The sequence below is a fragment of the Poecilia reticulata genome, linkage group LG7 (assembly GCF_000633615.1).
Source record: "Poecilia reticulata strain Guanapo linkage group LG7, Guppy_female_1.0+MT, whole genome shotgun sequence".
Lineage (NCBI taxonomy): Eukaryota > Metazoa > Chordata > Actinopteri > Cyprinodontiformes > Poeciliidae > Poecilia > Poecilia reticulata.
Window position 1 is genome coordinate 11,011,847 of NC_024337.1, and position 27,253 is coordinate 11,039,099.

The window sequence follows — 27,253 nt, forward strand, 5'->3', positions numbered from 1 at the left end:
GCACATCTCCAGGGGAAAACAAAATGCCCTGAAGTAGAACGAAACTCCCCAGATACTCGGTTTCAAAATGACACTTGTGTGATGAAGGCCGGTAATAAATAGAAAGCCCGAGTGTGTATGTGTTTTCATGTCTGGGCATGCCATTGGTAAGTCCCTCTATCCCCCCTTTGATTGACACACACCAACAAGTGAGCTCCTAGTAGCACTGAGCGCCTGACAATAAGCTCCATTTGGCTCACCAAAGGTGTGAAATGGCTCACTTCTGCCCGAGTCCCCCTTGCCTTTGCTGTGGGGACTGATTTTAGCAGACAGAGGCAGCTTCACAGGGAGTGAGAATCCTTCTGCTTATTCACCAGGCAGCCAGCCTGTGACACAGTCCTGAACTCCACCCCCTTTTACGCACAACACACTCACACACTCTGACTTCATCAGCGCTCTCCCGGCCCAGCCCTCACACAGAACAAGTCTGACTTTTGCAGGGAGCACAAGGTTCTCTCTGGACGGTGCTCCTCCATCACAGACGGGACGGTACATTTGGATTTTTTTTCTTTGCCTTCAGAGCAGCGCTAAGCCCCAAAGGTCACAGCAGGATGGGGAGCAGCATTTCATGTGTGCCCCAACATAACTTCAGGTACTCCAGCAAGAGTTTCATTCGCAGAAACAGGTAAGAAGAGCTCACCTCATCCAGGTTTTCCAAACTTGCGTTGCTGTATTCTCCCAGCACATGTCATGCTTTGTTATTTTAGACTCAGTATTTCAGCTGGGAGGAATTCTTGGTATCTGTCAAGAGTTTGAGCTGAAGGTTGTGAATGTTACCAGACGTGGTTGTGGATCAGGTGGTGATACTGGATGGACACCAAGTCGTGCCCGGGCACAAGTGTCAATGATCCAGTTACCATTCTTTTCGCTTCTGAGGTAACCTCTCAGCTGTCGGCAAATCCACTTTTCTTTAAGAAAACATAGAGCTTGGCCTTATTTATTCATAAAATAAATTACATTAACTTAAAATTTCAGTTTTGTTGCACCACTAATATAAGATAATTCCTTGTGGGGAGTGACCAACTAACTTTAGACTTGTTGGACACATAAGTGGATTATATTTTGTTTTCTATAGTTTCCTGCACCCTTCTTGGATTAAATGCCTGGGCATGTCCCAGCTCTGCAGCACCGTCACATCTGATTGTGATTAGCTTATTGTGGATGCAGTTTTTAATCCTATGCTGAGTGACCTTAAAATATCTGATTTACCACATTTTAGATAAATAATAATAATAATAAAAAAAAAAAAAGCAGAAAAGGTTGTAGCTCAACAAGTGAAACGGGATCAGTGAGCTTCTAAATGGGATTCATGTTTCCTGTAGCCTTTCTCTCTCTTTGTGACATTGTATCAGGTGAGGCTCAGGTATTCCCCAAAGAGAATGAGGACGAGCTCTGCTGAATGCCACAGCAGTGACTTGGGGAATGTTGGGTGTGCAAAACGATTACCTGTCTATTATTTACAATGCATACCTCTTTTGCTTTACAACTGCAAGGTTGCATGACAGTGTGAGGCTTTCATACTTTCCTTTGTGTCCGAGTCAATTCAAAATAAAAAGAGATCTTACAAAAAAAGGAACACTATCACTCTCTTGACACCCGTGAATGATTAATGCTGGATGCTGGACTTCCTGAATAGACAGACCTTGGTTCCCAAAACGCAAACAAAAGGCTGCGTTGTTGCACGGCCAGGACACTGGCACACGTGCACAGACAAAGCAGATAAAGTACGAGCTGACACCGTAAAAAAAGTAGCACCAGGGTTTCATCTCTGCAGAGAGCGTGCTTCCTTATAAAAATGTGACAGTAATGGTAACAGATAAACTGCATGCAAAACAAAGGGGGGCATTGAGTGCTGATTTCCCTATGCATATGCTCACAATCAGAGGCACAAGACCCTATTGTCCTTTTAAATGGCTGTCGTTGATGGAGTAAATGCAATGGAAGTGACTTTGATTAACTTGTAAAAGGGAAGGGGAAAAAAAACACAATTAGCGGTCATTAATCTGCAGCAAAGCTTTAGCCAGATTTAATCCGTTTTTTTTTATTTTCATGTATTGTCTCCACCAAGAGCAGGAAATTATCTTTCCCAACTGTGAACAATAGAAATCCACTTCAGCCATTATGGAGTTCAGATGATTATTTTAACACACACACAAAGATAAATAATTCTGGAGTTGATATTTTAACTTCCTTGCAGACTTTTATGTGAAGTTACCTTAAACCATTTTGGGTCTAAGTGTTTGTTAAACACAGTTAATGCATATTCTAAACTTACCAAGTATTGCATCAGAAGAGCGCCATCTACTGGTTGGAGTTATGTGAAATTGTGTGTAATATTTAAAATTTTCTAACTGGATAGAAAAGCAAATGTTTTAATAATTGTAAAATATTTCAGTTATTATTTATTTGCAATTAGCATGGTTAGCGAAGTTAGCATAAGAAAACAGCATCTCTGAGTTTTTCGTTGAGCGGGTGTTCACAAAGTTTTCACCTTCAAACTTAGAAAAAAACTTTAAGACACTTCTAAGTCTGGCTATAATCATGACAATGACGGTTTACTACATTGCGATAAACTGGCAACATAAACAGGGTCCACAGCTAATGTTTCTTTCATCTTTTGTTAAAACATACCAACGTAGCCGTACTTTGTTCTGGCTTCCTGTTTTCTGCTGCTGGCTCTCTCTCTCTGACTTTCCTGCAGCTTGAGTGAATCGCAGTTTTATGTGAAACAGCTTGTTTCATCTTCGTGCTTCCTCTGACATAATTTACAAACACGTATCAATACTGAAATTAGCTAACTTTATGAGTCTATTTACTCAGTAACCACACTCAAACCAGGAGTATTGTTACCGTGACTAGATATGCTGCTTTCACTGGTAGGAAAAAGTATTTGAAAGTACAACATGCCAGACAATCTGAAGATCAACCCAGTAACCAGATCATTTTTCTGTGAATTACTAATCATGGTAAACATATTTGTGAGCGTTAACAAATTGCATTCTTGTCTTTCGTGCAGCAGTCGTCTGTTTCGCAAGAAGAATCCCCAAGAGGGACAGGAGAAATCCAACAGCATCATAAATATCCTGTGCACAGTCACTCCAAGGAAGGTAAGAAACTCCTTCATCTCCCCCGACACAGCGATAACACAGCAATAAATCATCCATCCGACATAAAAAAAATGCTCGACATACAAACATTCCCGAGTGATTTTACAGTTTCTGGATGTTTATGTTTTTGTGACCGGTTGCAGGAAATGTCTCCTAAAGATCTACAGACAATAGAGAACATAAAATGGAACCCTCCGTTCGCCTATGACCCAGCCAGTGGATGGAAGAAGAGCAGCATCAATGTGAAGAATTTCGGACGGATGATTCACAGCTCCAAAGTTCGATTCCGCTTCCTGCACTGCCAGGTGAGCGGAACAAAATCATTTAGCAATGACTGCATGATGAAATGTCAGGAAAGCAACAACAAAAGACAAAACAAACATCACCTTCAACTGCTCAATGCGGTTTGTGACATTGACCGAACCCAGAATGACACATCATCCCAGTCATCTGTTCAAAGCCTGGGAAATCCTGATCTGAACAAAACAGGTGGAAAGTAACAGGGTTGCTCTACAGTTTTTGAGACCACGCTTAGGTTTTGACGTGGTGGCTGGGTTGTGAATAATCCACTCGGTGTCAGTCAAGCAAGATTGCAAGCCTGTGTTTGGACATGCTCTCATCTGACGCAGTTGTGAAACCTCCTCGACACAGTTAGGACCTCGGGGTAGAGAGAGTTGTTCTGATCACAGGGGCTGATAGAGGACACGCCGGCTGCTTGCGGTGGGAAATGTGATTTTTCAGAGCTGTGTCACAACATTGTCAGAAGCGTAGGACCAAAGATTGATTAAAGGAATCGCGTCACAATGGCAAAAGAACACAATGTATTTTAACAAATCACCGCACATACAGAGAAATGTTCAACTTGAACATTTCGTGAGTCATCCAATGCTGAATGAACTAACTGTAACAGTTTTTTGGTTTAATTTTTGTATATTATGATTCATTTAAAACATTTCTCTCTCATCCCACATTTTAAATTGATTAATTAATGGCGTTTCAACTCTTCTGCAGGACATACATGACTGCTACCTGGATCTCTTTGAATCACATCTTCATTTCGTCTCCAACAACACAACCGGGCTAACCTATCAGGTGAGGACTTTTCAAATACGGAATGACGCACTGTCTCAGCTACGTAAATCTTTTTAACTTTTACAAGTTTGACTTTATGAATTCATAAATTTTGATGCGTACCCCCTCTTGGCTACTAGCACGTTGTTGGTAAACAGAAAGTATGATTAAGTTACTTCAGCTGTCTCGTAAAGCGACTGCGGCCATTAATCATCCGCTTACTGTGCATGCTGGGAACTCAACCCCCTGCCGAAGAGAGACGGCTACGCACCTGCGCACGGCGTTAGTCAGACTGCAGACGAGCTCAGAAATAAGACAGACAGGGATTCATCACTGATTTACACAGGCTGACCTCAGTAACATGGTGATTTGTCCCTTAATGTTGTAAAAATTGGATCTGAATGACATCACAAACAGAGAGGGGGAAAGTGTTAGTTCAAACTGTGGTACCAGAACCACTGGTGCTGCTTGGGCTGCCCTTAGTTTTATCCATCCATCCATCCATTTTCTTACACCCTTGTCCCTCAGTGGGGTCGGGAGGGTTGCTGGTGCCTATCTCCAGTTAACGTTCCGGGCGAGAGGCGGGGTTCACCCTGGACAGGTCGCCAGTCTGTCACAACCCTTAGTTTTACTCTGTGGAAAATGTGTTCTTAAGTGCAAGATAAACACAAATCTATTAGCTGTTCTGACCTAAAACACAATCGTGTTTCAGCTCAGAGTTAAAAAGCTGTTTAGTTTCTGAATGTTTGCTGACGAAGTTAACCACTGTTAGAATCACAGGCAGAAACAATACATCTGCCCACATTTTATATATTGTAGACTACTGTGCATGCACATTTTGTCAAAAGTTGAAATACATTTTTACTGCATCTCCTACAAGGTTTGCATGCTGAATTTTGAAATTGGAAGAGGTGAAAATCTTTTCTGTTCCACGTGTCAGTTTCTAAAGACTTTTCAGATCCCACCTCTCCAACTTCAAACTTGGAAAATTAAAAATCTAAATAAAACTGAACCCCCTAGTTACACTGTATCCTTCCACCAATCCTGCATTGCCAGTTTCAAATCCTGTTGTAGCTCCTCCTGTTATGTTCTATGTGGTGGTAATTGAATAACACTGCATTTACTGTGGTGGTTTTTTTCTAGAAAGTTCAAACACCACCCTGATAAAAGCAGAAACATCTTTGTCCATTTTTGTTTAATTTCTATGATGATAATGAGGCTTTATTTTGTATATGTTAAAATTATTATCATTAGTAGTGGTATTAGTGTTCTATTTGTAAGCCAAAATACACAAAGCATGCATGCACTCATGCATTTTCATCCGTGGTATATAAATGGTGGTTTAGAACAGCCAATCAACGCCCTTCTTTCTCCCCCTACTTTTCAGAAAATGTATTTTTGTACCACTTATTAACTGGGTCATGCTTCAGCATTGTTTCATTTCCACACAGTCACTCCACCTGCATAAATGCAGAATGTGTCTGGCAGCTGCTTTTGTTTGTGGCTTTGTGTTTAAGATATTCTCTCGTTACGTTGCACAGGGAACTCTACCATTGAAGGAGCTTTCAATCTGCAACCTGCAGCAGAACTGTAATCACAGCCAACCAGAGGAATATGCCTTCCAAATAAACGGTAAGTCTGTCTTTGTGAGAAACAATCCAGGCAGGTGTTGGCACAAAGCGCTGGTATGTTATAATCATCGGTTGTGTTTTATTGGTTATCACTCTCAATAAAAATCCAGAGGGTTTAGAAGTTACAGTGAAATTTCAACATCTTTTACATTTTTTTTTATTATTGGTTTAAAACACACTATTTTCAGGTTTCAGCCTCCCCCGTTCTATCCTATTTCAGTAATTCAAAGGTGCTGCGACCCTCCTCACCTCTTCACCTCCAGTCAAACTCCAGACTAACTAGAGCCAGGACCCCTTCACCCATAGGTCAGGCGAGGGTGGGGGTTCGGGGGTAAACTGGTCTTAAAAGCCTTGCTTGTTAGACAACAGGTGCACCTCAGTCAGCCCAGCTGTCGTGCTGAAAAGCCCGGCTACCGCTCTTAAAATTGTCACTTCACATGATCTATGACGCAGTCCAAAAACTGCAGATCAATATCTGCTGAAAATATAAATTTGCTGCTTTTCTTTTGAGAAAACGAGCAAACAAAAACCACTTTGGGATAATCTTCCTCAGTCGTGACAGTGTAATGTTTCTGTTATTGTGGCTCCTCATCATTTCCATCCGCCTAAAGTCTTTGCTGTCAAAATATATAAACTCCTTGGTGTTCCTTTTATCGTAAATTAGCCCTGCAGTTTCTCAGATCAGACTTCCCACATTCCAGTGTTATGTTTCAGCACTCAGATTCTTTGGTATGAACCCTTTTTCTTTCCATTTGGGAGGCCTCGCTGACAGGAAACATGAAGAAGGAAACATGAAGAAGGAAGTAAGGATAAGTTCTGAGTCAAAGGAAAGACATGACGTAGAGTTGCTCCGCGAGATGAATGTTGGCTTGTTAGGAGGTGACGAAGCAAACGCAACTCCGGAGGATGCTGAAGAGTTCCCGGAAGACCTTGCATAGTTTAAATTAATGTGGCTGTGAAAGTCGGCTAATGATGGATAATTGCTTGCAACAACAGCTTGTAACTTCTGTAAACTAACCGATGGTTTAAATACTCACATCTTGCTGGAATTTAGAAGGGAGAAAAAAACCCTTTAAAAAAGTGAAACAGTTCAAGTTTTGCCAGCAAAGGCCCCTTAATTTAAAGCCAGAAAAAGAAAAACAACTCCCAGCCAAGCTACTGCTTATCGCGGAGCGGTCAATGTTCAGCGGTTCGGTTCCAGACTATTAGAGTACAAAGCCACAGGCTGGAATGAAACAAAATATCTCTGGTGGTTATCTGTGGTATGTGCAGGACTGATAGGTAGAGGGGGATTGCAGCTTGGATCATCCCAGCCCTGTTCGCCCCCTCTGGGTAAGAGCAGTCTGTGGGAGGGAGCTCTTGCTCCAATCTTTAAAATACCAAACACAGCAGGTCAACAGGGGCTTTCAGGAGCTTACATGCGGTCTGCATGTGTTAACTTTTCCTGCATTTGTTGCGTAACCTGCAGTAAACAAAGTTGGAGAGTGATTTCCTTCATGTTTATGCTAACGTGACTGAAAGGGACACCTGAATGACTCGTTTTCTTCTCAATCCCGTCCGTCAGGTGTCAGCCTGAACCCCATCATCGTCTACTGTGCCAGTCAAGAAGAAATGGACCTGTGGTTTGACCTCCTCAAGGAGAGCATTGAGCAGAACGGAGGGACTGCCATCCAACCTGAAAATTACGCCAGAGTGAGAGTAAGTCACAGAAGGAAAATTACGCCAGATGTAACTTTTTCTTCTGAATGTTATTTCCGAATTCAAAAGCACTGCTTGACTGTATATTTTAATCTACCTCAGCTTTTGTTTCCAGCCACTCCTGAAAAAACAGGATGTGAGTGTGCAAATATAGTGAGTCACTTAAGGCCGCTGCTGGATTTCCTTGAAGCCCTGCACAACAGGGAGAGGCTTGGACCGGATTACGACCTACTTTAAACTGAACGGGTTTTAAATACTGACCCCAACCTCACAGGAGGTTGATGAAACACTCAAGCCTGGATGTGTCATAAGAGAACAAAACAACAAAAGTAAAGCACCATATAGTATAATCAACACCCTTGATAAAGACATGTAAAAGGCTTAAAACATAGTATTAAGTTGCAAAGAGCACAATAAGTGCAATCGGATCACAGCTTGCAAACAATATAAGGACCTTATTTTAGCCAGCGGACTGTAGTGAGTAGCAACAGTTGTTAGAGGGGCAAAACACGGCCTGAAAACATGGCTGTTACTCCTGCACTTTCACTTGCATCTCATTAAAAAACAGTTTAAATCTTGGGATTAATATGATGAAATGTTTGTGTTACTTCAAACTGCTGCATTTTAAAAAATTTGGTTTATCCTGATACGTGCAAATGGTCCAACATAACTGCTACTCGCCTAATAAACTTGCCCATAAAAGCAATAAACAAAACATTTAAAAACTTTGTCACCAAAGAACCAACTTTGTTTTGCTGCAATGCACCATGAACAGAAAGATTAGGAGGTTAATAGAAACCCTCCCAAACTCACTCACTTAAAGAAAAGTGAGTTTACTTTAAAATGAATTTATTTTAAACACATCTCACCAGTGTAGTAGATGTTTAAATAGGCTTCGAATTTAAGGCATTTTCTATTCCAAGAACAGAAATCAGATCGTGATCATCACACTTGATAATCCCGCTTCAATTTACCTTTCTGCAGCTAAACCAGAACAAATCTGAAGGAAGAGAGGAACTGAGGAACTCCATCAACAGAGAGCCCATCTATGAGTGGGAGGGCTCTCAGAGGGACAGCCTGGGCTCCATCACCTACGTCACCAAAGTCCGACTGCAGCATCTGCCCTGCCAGGTATGACTCTACCGCTCCTTATCAGGAGTGAATCACTGCTGCTGGTCAGAAACTCGCGCGTTTCTGGAAACACACGGTGAAGTACAGCTGAGTGTAATTCATGACACAAATGTTTCCAAAGTGTGGGAATTTCTTTTCATGCTGAATAAAAGCAAGATAACATCAGCTCCGACGACAGGTGACTCATAGTTTTCAAATTGCGCAACACTCTGCATTACCTCAACACAATGCAAAGGGTGAATTAAACGGGAGGAGTCCATATTTTTCCTTCAGTCTAAATATGCAGCATGCAGTTCCTTAGAAGCGCACCTCAGATTTGGCAGCATTTCACCAGATGGCAAGACGTATCAGTGAAGAGAATCAGATAAGAGCTCTATAAATATTGCTACAGCAGCTTCGCACAGCAGCTAATCGAAGCAGAAGTTCTGACACGTCTGGCATGAATATCCGTTAATTCTTCACGGGAAGCAGCGGCAGCTCCATTGATGTGATTTAGGGCCTGGGCGTGAGAGAGCCATTTGCTCGGCTCACAGAGCGACTCGACTCACCTCACAGCTGGAATGTCAGCTGTCTGTCCAGAGACACGCCCTCTCCAAGAGAGAGGAAACATAAACTCTGTCAGTCTGCCACACCTTTCAATGCCCCATGAACTGGTTCGACCTGAGATCTTATGGGGAACTTCTCAAAGGAGAATTAAAGCATGAAGCTTGTCATTTGTTATTCTTTGCACCGGATCTCACTGTCTTTTCTTTCCTGGAGTTCTCAGGGTTTGCCTTCTTGACTCGAGAATAATTTAGATGCCCGTTTATCTTTCAGAATCTTAAGGGTGTAGTTTTAGACTTTTTTAAACTGAGTCCTGTTAAAATGTCATAGGCACCTAATGTTTTTTCTTGCAGAAGATCACTCTTTTGGCATCTTCATTTCGTAACAATCCTGGTTAGTTGTTCCCAGAAGCTAAAAGGTGGTCTGATAGGAGAGTCAAGTCCAAGATGGACTATGACTTTAAATCAAATCAAATGTCAGAAATCTCCATCAGCTTATGCCAACGCTATCTTTTTATTATCCCTAGACGTTCTAGAGGTTCTGTCAAAAGAGTGCAGGCATTTAATCTTACGTGCAAAACAAAAAACTGTTTATTAGGATAAATCTTGTTTCAGTTGATCTTGAAGCAAAGTTGACTTCTGTCATAAAACAACTATAAAATTTTGTTTTATGGCACCAGTTTATGCTAATGATACTTTTTAAAAATAAATATTAGAGGTTAGAGAGATTTCACACACTTCATATTTACATGCAGTAAATAACTCCATTGGAGCCCTCATTTGGTATTAATCCAGACTAGCTGGTCCAAGAGGCTAAAGCTAACAGCTAGTCTGAGATGCGTCAAAGTTTATTTGTACTGTATTAAAATAGTGAGGTAGAATGTCATAGCCATTAGCTTCTGTATGTAAGGGAACAACAACTGAATTGTCTACTGTGTGAACAGTTTAAACAGAACCTCGAAGCTACTGAAAGCTGAACGTTTACTACATGATAAAATCATTGCCAAGAGAAAAGGAAAAAGTGCTTCATTACTGCCATATCTTCACAGGAACAAAGTGACAGATTGCTGGTGATGTACCCTTCCACCCTGATCATCTTATCAGAGGAGAGCAACGGGCTCTTCTATAAGGTAATGTTCACCTTCTTATACTCTTCCACTTAAAGATTGTGCTCCTATTATATTAGTCTATGTGTTTGCATAAAGGAGTTGTTCTAAAGTGTCCTTCTGATTACAGGGCAAGCTTCCACTCAACATGATTACAGTAACCACTCCCTGTCAGGACGTCAAGCCCAATACCTTTATGATTGAAGGTAGGTGCGCTGAATCAGTAGCACTGGTGCGTTGATAAAGGAACATTGTGTTTTATGCTAAGTGACTAGCTCTTGAAATGTCTTGCGTCACAGAGCGTAACCCCTCAATGAATGAGAGGGGGGGTTTTAGTTACGCTTGGTGAATAATGTTCTCGCTGTAGCACATTCCAGTGAGGAAGCAGACCGAATGACGGTCTTTGTTTCTCTGTCCGCTCTTCACAGGCAAGCTGATCAACCCCATAGTGGTGTCCTGTCTGGACAGGACAGAGTTCTGTGACTGGATCCAGCAGTTCAAAGCCGCTGACATCCCTGTTCTCACCCCCCCACCCCCCGTGTATGACATCATATACACGCCAACAAACAAAGAGGTGAGGCCTGCTCCTTGTCACACTCAGAGAAACATGATGTTGCCGTCTACAGCTGATGCTGAATTTAAAGAGCAAATACATCCACCAAACTGGTAGAGCAGGAATAAGAGCCACGTGGTGGGGAAAGCATGGGAAATAAAAACTTTTTAGGGAAAATAATTGCACCATGTTTTTGTATTACTAGGTAGTAATACATTGCATTCTTTCATCTCCAGCAAACGACAAAGTTCGATAGATGGAGTGGAAACAGTCAAGGAAGAGCGGAGTCGCTCAAATACAGCCAGCCGCCAAGCGGGCGTGGGTCCTTGAACCTGCAGGTACCAGTTCATGAGGAAAACCTGATGTCTCCAGGATATGCAGAGCCTCTCTGTGTAAGTCAAGCTTGTCCTGCTCATGCAAACAGTAAATCAGTAATTATTGAAGTGAGTTTTTGCAAAAGTCCAGATTAGCTGGTTTCCATGGGCTGAATGTTATAGCTAGACGTTATAGTCCAAGAGTGGACAAAACCGGAGCAGATTTCTGTTCTCTTAAAGCAGCTGCATTCCTAAAAACATTATGGCAATTTATGAAAAACTCCATTTTGTTAACCTTCAAAGTACCATCAATGTTGCCTTTAATAGTTATTGTAGAGAAGCTGATGTCTATTTGCAGGGGAAGTGGAGAATGGGGGTGGTGTTTCACTGACAATCTTCCCGTTTTATGTTACTCTGAACAGAAAAGCCTACCTCTATTTCCTGCCTTTAAAGGTGCTTCTACTTCTAGATCTGCCCAGTGCATATAAGAAAGCAGTTTGGGGCTTAAACCACAATAATACTTGTGATATTGTAGTTGTTTTAAGATGTTAGAGGTCCACGTTGGTCTTGGACCCTGTCAGTCTTTCTCTCAGCAAGCTCAACTAATCTGGATTCAATCTTAATGAGGAATCCAAGAGAGCCATCTGCTCCAGGTTAAATACTAATTGCTTGCTTGTAAAATCCTTAACTATCCCTTTTAAAGTTTTAAACTAATCAAACAAACAAGAATTAATCTGGTTGGGGGTAGTTGTCCTCGTATCACCGGCACACATTTCAGAGAACTGAGCGACACCTTTCATCGAATAAATGATTAAGCACGGGCTAAGCCCAAGGTACTCCTGTTACTAGTGTTCAGGTGGTGAGCCATAACACGGAGAACAAAACGACAAAATCACCTTCAGATGCACTTCTCAAAGTGCTGACTCAGCAGAAAAAGTTTGATCGTAAACTTCTGTGTTCTTTTGAAGTCCAGAGGCTCTCTGCATTATCAGGACCTCTGACCAAACTCCCCCAGACGTGGAGTTTGCATCCTCCCTGCCCATCCAATTAGCTTAAAAAGAGGGCCGAGTGCCCAGAAGTAATGTTGCTGCTAAACTTTTGACCTTAACCGCCACTCTTCCAATTAATTTGATGGAGATGTTTTTCTCTAACTCTCAAATGACTTTGTTAACTAAAAACAGAATATGACACCACATAGTCCAATCTATGGGGTGTCAAGAAAACTCGCATGGCTGACTTTCCCTCCTGAATGTGACTCCTGCTCCCTACAGTACAGCTCCAGTCGCCCCTCCTCAGTCGAGACGGCCCGACTGGGCAGCAGGACCAACAGCGTGTCCTCCCAAACCAGGCCGGACCGCGACCCGAGACCTTTGTCGCTGCGCTACTCTTCGCCACAGCACAGCTCCTACCTGCAGCCTGCGGAGAGTGCCCCGCTGTCTCAGATCTACAGCACTCCCTACTCCGCCCTGCACCGCGTCAGCCCTCAGCGGCTGGAGAAAGCCCCGCTGGTCAAGGTAAGTTGGTCTGGCGTCGAGCTCGATAACCAAATATTCCCTTTGAGACTGTTGGCTCACTTTACAAGCCATGCGTGCAGAAACTGAAATAGAAACGGTCGGTAGTCAGATCGTTGGAGGGTTCATCTTATGGGGCTAACAGATGGGGAACTTACAAACTGGGGTTGAAAGATCAATCAGTTTAATCATGCATATAATTTTATTATTATTATTATAATTTAACATCTATTATGATTCATAAACAGGGTGTTTTTACTGCCCTTCTGCTTCAGATATTCGTCTGAGATTATCCAAAATGTTTACTTAAAAACATACTGCACCTGAGGAAATTGCACTAATTTTTGCTTCCTTAGCTCACATTTGATTCTGTTTGGATCAGTCTAACAGCTGGAGCACACCACAGACATCCCTGAACTACTCTTTGAGTGCCAGCCAACGCCACTCTGACCTGTGCGCCCTGCGTCAGCCCTTGTCTCCCCTGTACGATGAGCCTTGCACCCCAGAGATCTTCAGCCTGGAGGAGGCCAGGCCAGTGGTAAGTGGGTCAATGACACTGGATCTATAGTTTCAGTTTACACCTGAACAGACTGTCTGATATCAAGCAGTGCACACCAACAAACTCAAGGACATTGTTAGTGCTGGAATTGTTTACTCTGAGGATGTTTCACAAAAATAATGTAAAGCCAGATAAAACTGTAGGCAGCCTGGTTTCCAGAAGACAAGCCTTGTTACAGGCAGAGAAATGCATTTATTTCAAATATTTAGATTTTTGTGTGTCTCTCTCTCTTTCAGCAGAAGAGCTGGAACAAACCAATCCAACACAACCATCAGGACGCCCATCTCCTACCCTCGTCTTTCCAGCTACGCACTCCCCCCATGGGCAGACGCGCAGGGAGAAACCTGGTCCTGGCCAACACCCAGGCGCAGGTTTCAGGCCTAGATGTGGAAATGCCTCAAAGCCAAGCAGAGCAGAGAGCAGAGGCCGTGTCGAGGCTGAAGCTCCTGCCGATGCCCGGTCATGTCCATGAGCAGGTGAGGCAGGACACAGGATGCTCCAGTTTCTGGAATGCTAGGCTTCAAAGAGAAATACCAGGGCACTATGGTGGAAGGAGAGCTAGTTTATATACTTTTGCTGAAGGGGATATTTAAACAGATGCTGCTAGTGAAAGGCACGCTTTGGAACATGGTGACGGTTTGTTGATTTTTTTCCTGTTTTCACATCTGCTGACAGATGCATCTCCCATCAAGCTCTGTGAGGAACGCTTCTCACACGCCTTATGGCTACTCACCAGGTAAGAACTTATGAAAAACTCCTTTGTACTCATTGGTTCCTGTTTTAACTTCAAGGTTCAAGTGTGCTCATAAAAAAGTCTTCATATCTCTTGAACTTTTACCCATTTTGTACAATTACACACACAAGCTTCAATTTACTGGGATTTTATGCAATAGACAAACACAAAGTGAACCACAAATGCAAAGAGGGAGGAAAAAAGACGTGGATTTCAAAATTTTTCACAAACAAATATAAGAAAAGTATCCAATTGTACTCAGACCCCTTTTTTGTTCGATGCTCTTAATTAAAATCGAGGAAATCAACATGCTTTCAAAAAGCACCTATTAAAGACGTAATGTCCATTGGTGTTTAATCTCAGTATAAATTCAGCAATTCTACGAAGGCCTCAGAAAAATGTTGTAGTGGTAATATCCGGAGCGAACACGAATCGACGTAACACCGGTACAGCCCTGTCGGTTCGGTACGCTCATGCATCAGGTGAATTCAGTGCTATTTCCAACCCGGACACACGCAGAATCTACGGCAACATTTTGCAGGCTTGCATTGGTTATACCTGGTTAAGCTTCTTTATGAAATGAAGAAAATCCAACCAAATCTCCGTTAGTTTTATGCATGTCACTTTTCAAGTTTTTGAACTTTAAATCTCATTTACATTTGAAGTAATTTTTGTAGTTGTTTCTAACTTATATAAAAAAAAATCCTCATACACCCTGATGTTCCGTGATTAAAGGATACCAGGCCGTGACCTTAAAACCGGGATAACAACCTGGTTCAAGGTTGGTCTACCGCGTAAAATCTGTGGTAACAGCACAAAAGGTGAAAAGGGTCAAGAGGTGTGAATACTTTTGCAAGGCACTACATGCATACAGTAAGTGCCTCTTATCATGACAAGGATGCTGCGTTTGATGATTAGCTGGAAAAACAGGCACAATAATTGGCACCCTTTAAACTTAGACCTCTGACAAATGTGATTTATGGAACTTCGACGCAACTAAATGACTAATTTAACACTGGATGTACTCGGGTTGGATTGTTTGAGCTCTCAGCATTATGACAGATGGTTGAAATGTAACAGAAGTGAAGGTGCATTAAGTGTGCAAAACGTGCCTCTGGAGCGGGGCCTATTTGTGTGACGTCCCATGATTAAGAGGATCAACGTTCAGACAGGATATACATCTTCTTTGGGATTGACAGCACGCCACAGAACCGTCAGATAGGAATTTGTTACAAAGACATTCTTTGGCAGGTTGTTGACATGTCATTTCATTTAGAAGAGAAACAATGAGTTTTTTGCGGCATGCTACTCCTCAGGATTTACTCTGCGGCTGTAGTGTGAAACAAGACAAAGACACACCTACTCTGGGACTTTGTCCAAGTTCGTACATTCATGAAAAAAGTTTGTTTGAAACTAATCGCATGGACATTTTCTCTCACCTACAGATCGCCATTCTTACCTCGAACCCACGGAGCCAGATGACCAGGAAGTGGACTATGACAACATTTGGGAGTACGACGGTGAGACTGGGATGATTCAGCCGGCGTGTGGAATTTCGACACAGTGGACAGGATTAGACTTTGGGGCCCAGGGCCTTGGTCCCATGGCAACTCGGCAGAGATGGTCATAAAACAAAACAAAAGGCCCGGCACTCGTCTGGACGTGCGCAAACATCAGATCACTATCACAGGGATAATAAAAGCCAACGGTTGTGGCTGGAGCGTCTGCTGGTGTGTACAGTGTGGAGTAACAAATCTAAGGAAGTGCTTTGTCAGATGTCAGGAGAGGTGGGGAAAAAAATAAAACAGCAGCAACAGACACATTTCACTTGTCTGGTTCATATGTAGCATTTAAAATGAGCACATACAGTGCATTGTATGTAACTATTATAATAATTATTATTTTATGTATTATTTAAGTCCATTATTGCTATTTCATTTGCATTATCTTTATTATTCTCTCTTCTACTGTTTCATTTTGTTTCTGAATTAAATCAGTAATAGCATTCCATTACAGCTTGACTTGTTACAAAGAATGTGATTATTTTGTTTGTAAATATTGTAAATTTAATAAGTCGCATTGTTAATGGAAAAAGATGTGGCTTGAACCGATTGTCCTAAAGGTGCTAACGTTGTAAAAAAAACTCATGCAATGTAAATGTGTGACTTTTCTATTTCTGTTTGGTGTGTTTTTTTATTATTAATATTTGAAAATAAAAGAGTGGAAAATATACCCACAGGTTTGTCACTTTATTTTGAACATTTTTGGTGTGGCAAAGTTGTAGGATGATCTTTGAAATTATTTAGAAACTGTTTTGGGTTTTTGTTAACCAAGGTGAAAAATAAATGCTAAACATAAAACATAAAAAAAATACTTGTAATGTAAACTTACAACAAAAAAGAGATATTTTATGAAAAAAATGTATTCTTAATTATATTGTCAGATTCTAATATGTTCCGATTTCAGAGACAGATGTTAGTTTAATAAGCATATTTGTTAACTTATTTCTGGTTTTACATCTGGGATCATCCTTTGCATGTTGTTATTGTGTATACCTGGGGTTTCTTTGTTTTTCTAATTCTGTTTCTGTCTGTGTTTTTATGTCCTGTGTGTCTCTGTAGTGGACTGTCTGTCCAATGTGTCTCATTCCTCTCACATGGTGACTGCTGGCAAAGGCTGGTATAGAAAACAAAGGGCTTAGTGTACAAAGAATGTTTTCCTCCTGTTTTCATTACACTGTTTATTTACCATAACCTAAGGTAGACTCTACAGTTAAAGTGTCACTTTCATTTCATCTTTTCATTTTCATCATAAATGTTCAGAGAAATTTCCAAAGAATGAAAAGAAAATCAGCTTTTGTGAGGGTAGCTACGACTTGCACTTGATTCTGTATAACTTACATTTATAACTTTGAAATCCTTATCGTTCCTAAGAAAGATGTCTCACCTTGACACATTTCTGCATCAAATATTATTCATTAAAATTGCAATCAACCGTTCACATCCTTCCTCAGAAGGAAGGATTGCTACAGAGTCATTGACTTGAAGTAGTCCGTTGTGGCTCCTCGGTGAACTGGTCTTGCGTCAATTGTATTTTACTCAGAGTGAGTGATTTTAGACCAGTATTGGATTGATTTGATTATATTTCTTTTCAAAAAATAAATCAACTCTGGTAGTTGAATTACAAACCTTTCAAGGTAAATTCACTCACTTGAAACTAAATAGATCAAAGTTTGGGTGGAACAAGTTTGCCATCTACTGGAGAAAAATTGTTTTCCTGAATATTGAGTGTGACTGTTGGACTGTATAATTTAGTTAATTAGCATTTCAAACTCTAGGTATGTCGGTCTAAAAAATTTAAATTAAACATTTATTATTATTTTTTTTCTGTCAATATTTTACATTGTCAAACATATTTTAATATCAGACAAAGATAACTTGTAAGTATACAAAAAAAAACTGTAAAAAAAACTTTAAATTATGATTTAAGAAAGGAACAAGGGATATCCAATCCAACCTGACCCAGTGTGAAAACATAATTGTGTCTTAATAAATCATGCATGTAGAATAAAACAAGCACTTGACAAGAACCTGTTTGACAACATGAAGTAGGGTAAAACATCTAAAAAAAGAAACACAATTGTGGCATTGTTGCTTCAGGACCTGCAAACTTACCGTAGCTGATAGAAAAATGAATTCTACTCTAGCAAAACACTTGTGGCCAGAAGCTCAATTTTGGAATTGCTGGACCATCGAAAACCAACAAAAATGACTAACTTAAAGAAATTATGTAAAGAACAGTGGACTGAAATCTCTCTACAGTGATGTAACAGACTCTGGTGTGCCAAATGTTTTACGGCAGTCATCACCAAGTTGGATCCAATAGTCACAAGGGAGGAATTGGTTTTCCATGCAAGGCCAGGTTGAGTTGGAGGGTTTTTGTATATTTGTTAATTAAATAATAACTTCAAAAACTGCTTTCTGTTTTTACCAATATTTTTTTATATATATTTACGTTTGTTTCATAATCTGATCTTCAACCAAGTGATGCTTGACAAGTGAGCTTAGTCTTCTCAGAACAGGAGTCGCCCCCTAGTGTCTAAGCCGCGACATGTTTGAGTACTTCTTGGACAAGAACCAGAACACAAATCAGAGATACTTTTTTTGTCTTATTTTAAATCAACCAGCGGCTCAGTTTAATATACACAGAAACAAAACATCGCTCAGGATTTTACAGATGATCTATCAGGAACAAAATGCCCTTCAAGTAATTTTTTACATGATTGATACTGGCACAAAATGCTGTCTTTAAAATAAAACATTCTTTTGCTAAACTGCCATGTTTAATATAACATTGAACCCTGCTTCCTCAAACTCGACAAGTAGTTGGTGAGAAGAATATTTTACATACTGGAATAAAAGCATCTCACACATAAAATTCCCGTTTAGGGTCAGAGACCTCCCCTGAATTATTAAAGTGCCTCAAATTCACATTTATTTATCACACATTCATCTGTCATGTCATCTCAAGTCTGTCCAGCTCAGAGAAAACCTGCTGCTCATCTCCTGTCTTTATTTACAAATTTCTCAAACATTCTTTTCTTACCTTTGGTCGTTTTAAACCTCACAAGAATGCTCTCAGGTTTCAAGGGACCAAGAATTGAAAAAGCTTAACAAAAATTAAAACAATCTGAAGCTGAAAATGAATGTCTAGAGAGGTCAATGAAACTCTTGTTTCTTCTAAGGACTGATGTCCTTTAGAGGCTCAGAGAGATTTACAGAAAATAGAAAATTGCTTAGATACAGAAAGATCAGGACTCTGTTAAGGCAGGATAGCGGGGCTTCGTCTCACTGGCTGCAGGCTCCAGCTTGACGTACTTACGCAGGTATCTGATGGCAGACAGGGCACTCACATTTGCCAGGAGGACTAGAGAAAGCAGAAACCGAATGAGAGTCATGACAATACTCACAAGAGATTGGACATTTTCATTTCCCTTGTTCTTGTGGAGCTTGCTGTTCTAAAATCAGATTTTATTTTAAAATAGTTTAGTTTCAGTTTGTATGTTTAAGAAATCACATGACATAGCCTAAGAGTGAAACTAAAAGTCCTTACGGTCTCTCCTAAGCTGCACATTTTTTAATTTAATGTCAGAATAAAAAAAAAAACATTTAAGTTACAAAGCAGTGCTTGCAAGCTCTCTCACTGCATTTAGGGTTATTGGTGCTTCACACAGTAGTAATACACCCACCGGCCTTCCAGGCATCACCAGCTTCAGGATTAGCAGTCTTCAGCACCCATGAAGCAAACGCAATACAAACCAAGCACATATCCGACTGTTTCAGAGGCAGGAGGGGGGCATCTAACCCTGAAATAACAGGAATCATTTTAAATAAATGCACTATTTATGCAACTACGCCACATGGGATTATAGAAAACTACTCATAATGCCAGGACAGGACATTGTTTTCAGCTGAGAAGTTCATAAAATCTGCACTATGCCATAATGATGAAACTAAACTGGTCAGTCAAAGATATAATAAAAAAAAACATAAGAAAATGCATTGAAGGCAATTGCATTTTGAAAAAGAGAGATTTCCAAAACGACACTCTTGGAGCAGTTAGTTCAACTTCCCCTCCAAGCATAAATCTCTGCGCTCTTGACAGCTTAGAGGAGACTCTCATTGAGTGAAGTCGAGTTATCACGTAGGACCATGCCTCTTGGCTCTAGCATGGCGTTCTCTCAGTGTCATCTGACAGCTGGGGAAAGAAAATCTGCCCCGGCCTCAAATGTTAGGGTAGAGTGGGTGACATTTCTACGCCACAAACACCAACATGTGAGACAGACAAAGAGAGACGGACTGAAAAGGTCAGATGAGTTGCTATTGTGTTGTCCGGAGGACGGAACAAAATTTGATCCGGCTTAGATCAAATTGTACTCACAAACAGTTCTGGTGAGAAGTTTACAAACACTTCTCAGTGGCAATAATGGAGTATTAGTTTTTTGCCCTTTGATGATTTATTTAAGGCGTTCTCTTTCCGGAAAGCCAGTTTTCATGTGTGGGATCATTGACCTGTTGGAAAAACCCAACTGTAACCAAGTTGTAACCTTCATTCCAAATCTGTCCCCCACAGCTGAGAAAAAAATTATTGAGAAGTTCAGGAAAGACCCAGAAGGCATCAGGGCTTGAGCCAATCACAAAGCTGTTGAACACTGTGGTCATTATCCACAGTTAAGATATTTTTAATTGTCTAAGGACTAAGAGGCTGCTAAACAAGAACAAAGCCCCTGTTTGGGCATCAGCAACTTCAAACTGGACTGAACTTTGGAGCTGCCTGCCCACATGGACTGACCAAATACATCAATGCAATTTGGAGAAAAGTTTGATTGTCAGATAAGACAAAAATGTAACTATTGCTTTTTAAACTGTATGTTTTGCGTTGAATGCTTAGGCTTTTCTTCCACAAGTTTCTCACAATTGTCTGCTGGACGTTTAATCAGTTTCTCCTGTCATGACTGGTGTAACTTAGTTTGGTTTGTAGACCAACTTGCTCACACACACTTTTCAGCTCCGCCCACAATTGATATTTTTTGGGACCTAGATCAGGGTTTTGAAATGGCCAATCCAAACCGTTGACTCTGTTTCTGATGAGCCACTTTGTAACTAATCTGGGTGTATTATTAGGGTCTTTCACCATTGGTATGGTCAATTTCCTGACTGATGTACTGAGATGCTGCTTCAAAATTTCCACACTTTATTCTTTTCTAATGATCCCTTCTATTGCACAAAATGCACCAATTTGTCCTACAGCTAAACTGCCCCGTCTCATGATGCTGCCACCGCCTTACTTCACATTCAGGATGGTGTTCTCAAGTTGCAAGCTCTTCTCTCCAAAAACATCAAATAAAAACTTCTCTCTGTTGTTATGTTGCCGTATATCCAATAGGAATAAACTTTGTAATCCTAAATGAGCCTAAATGGGGAATATTTACTCTGATTTCATGTCAGACAAAGAAGAAAAAAGGTTAAGAGTTTTTAATTATTTTTTCCTCTCATATTAATTTTCTATTACTGTTATTTCAATGTGTGTGTTTTGACCTGTGCATCAAATAAGCCATAATATGCCCTAAAAACAATTTTTAATCATCCAGTTTGTCCCTTACGTTTGGTTACCTTCTGAGCTTCATTATCCATAAAAATTATTGGTTTCAATAATCATTGTATGCCCACTAGGCTATACTTTTGACCCCATAACCCTTCTTAATAAAATAAAAGAGGATTTAAGTCTTGAGGACCCTGTTATCTTTGTTTAATGTGCACCTTGGCAATTGAACTTCCTATCAGCTCAAGAAATATGTTTTTATGGTTGAGGGTCCAAGAATCGTAGACATTGTTTGCAATAAAGTCATTTCTGAAGTACTTTTATGCAATTACAACAAATGGGTTTTGTGGCAACCCTAACTATAAGAGCCTAGTAAGGTTTTCCCTCTCGTTTGCTGCGTGCACTGTAAATAATTTAGCTTACTTGGATCAGAAACAGCCACCTCCAACCCCTCGTATCTGCACGGCTGCAGTGCGAGCTGTCTGGAGATCCTTTCCTCCAGGTGGTACAGCAGTGGGTCGGGAAACATCACATCTGGGCTGCCCAGCGTGTTGACAGGGAAACCAAACTTCTGAAACTGATGACCGGAGCTTTGCCTCACGGGCACAAGCAGGTCTGTCCCCTCCTCCTGGGCTGCAGGAGCTGTGAAGCTAACCTTCCTGAAGGAGAGCGAACTCAGAGAGAAGAGATTCTCTGTGATGTCGCTGTCTGCGAAGAAATTCTCGTACACATCAGTGGTGATCTGCCTGGAGCTGAGTTTACGGCTGAACCTGGTCACCACCTTCACTGGGCGGAAGTTTTCCTCTTCATCAGACTCCCCAGATGAATCGTCAGATGAGGAGGATGCAAAGAAGTGTTCATAGGCCTCTGGGAACTGGAAGTTTCTGCAAGTTGAGCGAGAGTATGAGAATATAGGAACTGGCTTGCCTTTGTTTTGCTCTGCTGCTGTTAAGAGAGGGTAGAAGAAGGTCTCATTGTCAAACTCTGAAAAGAAATGATCGTAAGTTTCAGAGACAGAGTTTCCACTGGCGTAGAGCGTGTTTGCATCTTCTCTTGCTGGCTGGCTGGAAATAGACTGTTTTCCTCCAAAGAAGTACTGAAATATGTCCGTGAACGAGATCCTGTAGGTGTTTGTAGAGGACGAAGGTAAAGTTGTGTCTTTCTTTGATGTGCCACTCTCAGCGAAAAAGGTCAGGTTTTCTGTTTCTTGCTCTTCTAAGACTCGTAATCCATCTCCTTTGCATGTGTAGCTGTACAAATCTGATTTCAAGGCTGGCAAATTGTGCACGCTGACTGTTTTCGATATCTTTTTAAGGCATTTCTGGGGCCTCTCAGTGAGCACAGGTTGGGAATCAGCCTCACATTCCAACATCATGCTCTCCGGACCTGAATCTGGATTTTGGCTGACTAGCACAGGATCACTCTGCCAGGTAACAGATCGTGAAGATGAGGAAACAACCTCACGGACTTCTTCGGCGGCTTCCTCTGGCTTGGGCTCATCCTCTTCAGTAAAAATGCCTGAATCGACCACTGTCTCCTCGCTTTCCGTTACAGCTGGAAGTAAACCGTGTAGAACAGGTTTATCTGCATTTCGTAAGCCCAGTATGTCGTTTATTGTCAGCTTCTCCATCTCACTCCAGAATGACGACATTGCAAACACAGAATTTAGCATCCTGCCTGGTTCGTCCACATCTTTAAATGCAGTGACGACTTCCTTCTCTTCACACGCAAAGTCAGACTTTGATTCTTCTTGGCTTTTAGATCCAGAAGACGTATGGTTTGCTTCCTGATTAGCCAAGAGGTTTGGCTGCTCTTTTTCTTCTTGAACAGATTCATGCTCATTAACAGCTGAACAAAAACCTGGAAACTTGTTTTCACTGGGAAGTGAAAGGCCAGGTTGAGAGTCCAGAGTGGGACGACATGACACATGTCTGATATCTGGAGTTTTTTGTAAGTTTTCTGTCTGAATGTCCCTCGTTAAGTTTGAAATCGGTGACATTTGTACGTTTTTGTGTTTCTCTGAGAAAATACTTGACGTTAGAACCTCTAAAGAATCTGTTTGTTGATCTATATCGAAACCAGAAACACTTCCAGACAAGTAGCTTTGATTAGCTGACTTATTAATGTATTCTGATGTTAGATAAGTGCTGATAACTTCATCCAAAGTCTCATCTTGGAATGCCCGTGGCTCAGAAGTGATCCCTCCTGTTGTGTGCACAGAAACGGGAGTCTCTTCCAGGGTAGTGCCACTTTGATTTGTGTTGTGACCACCACTTTCCAGCTGTTCTTGACTTTCAGAGTCACTTTGACACACCGTGCGTTTCTCTGGGCCAGAATTTCCAGCCTCCGCCGCCAGGTCTGACTTAGCAGTTGATAGTTTGCCGTTTTGGACGACTTCCATGGCAGGAGCACATGACTCTGCACACGGTAAACGGGTGACCGATTTGACCTGTGCTGTTGAATGTTTTGCATGTTGTTCATTTATACAGTCACCGGCTGACACATTTCTATCATCAGACGGCGGAAGATCAGCAGATTTCGCTTCCTGCCTCTGACCCTTTGACTTTTCTGTTTCCACTTTAGCAGCTGAAACTGGTAAGCAGGGATGATTTCCAATCAAACCGGGGGATTCTGTAACCTGAAACTCACCGTTTGGTTGTGAATTTGCTGCATCGTTAGTCGTGTCATCACTTTGACTCAGAGGGGATTTGGGTGTGTGGTTGGTTATATAATTGCTGCCTGTGCATGCTTTCTGTTGCAGTGGTTGGCACTGAGTGCTACTTGGGGAAACAGAGAGTGAGAGCTCAATTTTTATCTCCTGGGCAGAGAAATTCTCTGGGAACTTGATGGTGGCGGGATTCGGAGTGAGAACATACATGAGATTTTTATGCTCTTTCAAATCGAGCGTCTCCGTCGATAAAAACAGACGTTTTCCTTCTTTTACCGTCAAGTGGTCCTCCTTTGAGTGCCTCTCACACGGATGTCCACCTTCACCTGCCTCCAGACTGAATCGTCTCTTCCGTCTCCGCTTCCTCCTCAGGGAGACCAGCTGGGACCCCTCAGGAGACGACATCTTGTCTTCTCTGTAGCTCCACTTTGTGCAGAAACTTTCCGGACTTGTCAACATATCTTGCTTGACATCGTCCATGCTTCTCCACATTTCCATTCTGCAAGGCTGAGCTCCTGAGTCTGAGCCAGCGATGCTCTCTGTTGAGTCATGGAGCGGATTGTGTCCCGCTACCTCATCCACCAAGCTGTCTGTGAAGTCGCCCTCTGTTATGTATAACTCTGTTTCAGGTGATTTGCAAAAGCTCAGGGGAGAGGTGCTGCAGGTTTCAGGGTCTGAGAAAAAGTTGGACTCGGCCGTGTCTGTTTTCATCGTGTTGATGTTCCAGATGGGGTCGACAGGCCTCTGGCTCTCTTTGCCAAATGCTTTCTCCACTCCATCAGGCAGCGTGCTCCACTTAGCGCTGCTTTTTCGCAGAGTGCTTCCACTGACTTGGTGCTCCCCTTGTTTTGCCTCTCTGTTGTTTCCAGCCCTGTCTTGGTCTGGCTCAGTCTCATTTAGACCTTTAAGCCTCTCAAAAAATATGTTGACAGACTGCAGGTGTATGTCCTCCTCACTGCCAGAGAGGACACTGTCAAATCCGCTGCTCTCGTTTGTCTCAAAGCATCGCGCCACAGGAGGAGAGTCACCGCGCTTTGGGGGGCTGCCGACTGGGTGGTCGTTCACTGGGGAGCCCAGCGTTGGGTAAACTCTTCCAGCACTCTGGGGGAGAAGAGTGTCATCAAAATCACTCATCCCCGAGTCGTCCACATGTGCTATTGAAGGAGGAAGTAGGTTGCACTCCTCACACTCCGCAAAGAAGCACTCCCAGTCTCGGTCGCTGATCTCCAAGCTGTATTCAAAGTCATCCATCTGGCTCTGGGCTCAACAGAACCTGTGATGTAAAAGCATATTTGTTACTTTAAGATGATTTCGACATTGCTAGATGTACAATGGATATCATTTTACATTTCCTTTACACATATTCACAAAATGTGCCGATAAATATGCAGGTTAATCCAGTTTTAATTGAAGACATTTAGTAATATACATAGAATGTTTTATGGTAGTTGTTTTTATTATTATTATTATCACGTAGAAGTAATTACTTTCTCTATTAGCGTAAATATTAAACTTGAATGTGACAAGGTTAACTAAACTGGCACACTAATACAGCCTAATACGCTAATAAAAAATTCAATCATATTATCTTATATAAGTAGAATTTCGAAGCATTTCCTGATCATGCAAACAACAAACTCAGAAATGTGTCCTCTTTCAATGAAGTTTATATAAATGAAAGTGTTATAAAAACAGGAAGTCCTTTGATAGTTTTATTTTGGTTATTCAACACGTACATTTCCACACTTCCACAGGTTCCTACCTGTCCTGCTTCAGCCGTGACCTCGGTCAGTTCAGAGGTGGAGGTAGAGCCTGCAGAGCCATGTCGCTCTCTTTCTGGTGGGCGTCTCCTCAGCAGCAGCAAGCGGTGCAGCAAGCCCCATGATTTGTTAAATATAGAGCGGTGCTTTGGATCACGTAATACACGCAGTGTTCTTACAGGCGGCCGTGTCTGACAGAGGTATAACATTTCAGAACTTTAAATAGATTTTCCACCAGCACACAGATTCAGTGGTAACGCTGTGGTTTTAAATGTAATTTTAGTGTGCTGACTTGTTGCCGGCCTCTGAAATGATATACGAATTCATTTTGGGAGGTTTTTATTTTTATTTTTTAATCACTGGCGCGCTACGATTGCTCATCAAAAGAGTTGAAGTCCAGCAGAGGGAGCAGTAGCCTGACAGTAACTGTAGAACAGCAGGATCATGTGAAAGTGTGTGTCGGTCAGCTGGTAACAAAGTGACGTGATGGTTTCAGAGTAGATTCAAGTCTTTCCCTCCTAATGTTTCCAGATTTGACCTCGGAGTCAGAGAAAAGGAATGGTGGACTTATTATAGGACAGGCAGAACGTCAAACAATTAGGTTTACATTGTTTATTCATTTCATTAAGTTGGCAAAATAAGGTTTTACTTTTGAATGATATATGGTCAGAGGCCAGATCCATCACAATGTTATATTTCATCACATTGTTAGGTGTAACGTAATCGTGCTGTGGTGTTGATATTCAAATATATTTGCTTCAGTCTGGACTTTTTTCCAACATTTTTGTGCTTCCTTAATCGCATAATGTTGATTTTGTTTATTTATTTGTTCATCAGATTTGAAGAAAGTTTATATATTTGTTTGGCTCAAATGCATTTTTGTATTTCGTTTTAACGGCTTTCTCAATATTTGTTACTTCAAGGAAGTTTTTAAATAATAACAGACTTTGTCATATATAAAACATTATTTTACATGCTTTTTCCTTTAATTGATTAAACCATCGACTATCACTCTGATATACTAATTTAGAACCTTCCTGATGACACATCAAAAAACAAAAAGGATAACAGAGAAAACGACTAAAATAAAGATTAAGAAACATCATTTTTAACAAAGTTACGTCCTTGGTTGAGAGTATCTTCAGCTCATTATGTGAGTACATGAGTCATATTTATGAGAGAGTCATATTTATGAGACGTATGAATCTTTAGATTTAAGCTCTTAACTAATCTAGTGAGTTGAGGCTGAAATGTCAGGGTTATCTTTCTGAGGAGGATGTGAGCCTTTGTTTACAGTCATCAGAGGGGCACAAAGACGGCACTAAATCAGTTTATGCACTAAAGTGGCATAACTAAATCAGTTCTGATAATGTCATGAGCTGTTAAGCTGCTGTTACCACATGTATTATTCTCCTTAACTATTGTTAAACGTGTTGAATGATGCTAATGGATCGCAGCTGATTACTTAAAAATTAACACGACAATTAGTTCACTGTAACTTCACTCTTACTTAAACCAGTTGCCGCCTGATTGTTGCCACTCTGCTGCCGATGAGGCTTTATGTTTAAGCGTTGAAATTCTTTCTTTTTTTTTTTTTTTTTAATTGTTTGCTTTATAAGCTGAAACTACCAACCATTCTGGCTGATTTTATTCGCTTTAGTTATTTACGAGGAAACAGGCCCTCTAATTAGCAGGGCCACTGCTGGGCTGCCTGCCCAGGAGGGTATTT

At 41.3% G+C, this 27,253-nt stretch overlaps 2 protein-coding genes across 4 annotated transcripts; one reads left to right on the forward strand and one right to left on the reverse strand.

Moving 5' to 3' along the window:
* The first annotated feature begins 436 nt into the window (after nucleotides 1–436).
* Nucleotides 437–16,200, forward strand: plekhn1 (pleckstrin homology domain containing, family N member 1). 2 transcript variants are annotated; one of them, XM_008413343.2, is made up of 16 exons: nucleotides 437–664; nucleotides 3,056–3,146; nucleotides 3,290–3,451; nucleotides 4,158–4,238; nucleotides 5,759–5,849; nucleotides 7,413–7,546; nucleotides 8,531–8,677; nucleotides 10,269–10,349; nucleotides 10,456–10,531; nucleotides 10,754–10,899; nucleotides 11,115–11,270; nucleotides 12,464–12,706; nucleotides 13,086–13,241; nucleotides 13,499–13,738; nucleotides 13,938–13,998; nucleotides 15,441–16,200. In XM_008413343.2, the coding sequence occupies exons 1-16, from the start codon at nucleotides 591–593 to the stop codon at nucleotides 15,623–15,625; spliced, it is 2,124 nt and encodes a 707-aa protein (XP_008411565.1). In that variant the 5' UTR covers nucleotides 437–590; the 3' UTR covers nucleotides 15,626–16,200. The 2 variants fall into 2 exon arrangements, with proteins under 2 accessions (XP_008411565.1, XP_008411566.1); XM_008413344.2 differs by having other exon boundaries at nucleotides 13,502–13,738.
* Nucleotides 16,201–18,150: 1,950 nt separating this feature from the next.
* On the reverse strand, nucleotides 18,151–25,633 carry perm1a (PPARGC1 and ESRR induced regulator, muscle 1a). 2 transcript variants are annotated; one of them, XM_008413345.1, is made up of 4 exons: nucleotides 25,527–25,633; nucleotides 21,520–25,037; nucleotides 19,244–19,360; nucleotides 18,151–18,921 (listed from the first exon to the last, which is right to left on the reverse strand). In XM_008413345.1, the coding sequence occupies exons 2-4, from the start codon at nucleotides 25,013–25,015 to the stop codon at nucleotides 18,806–18,808; spliced, it is 3,729 nt and encodes a 1,242-aa protein (XP_008411567.1). In that variant the 5' UTR covers nucleotides 25,016–25,037; nucleotides 25,527–25,633; the 3' UTR covers nucleotides 18,151–18,805. The 2 variants fall into 2 exon arrangements, with proteins under 2 accessions (XP_008411567.1, XP_008411568.1); XM_008413346.2 differs by having other exon boundaries at nucleotides 25,501–25,614.
* Between the last annotated feature and the right edge of the window lie 1,620 nt (nucleotides 25,634–27,253).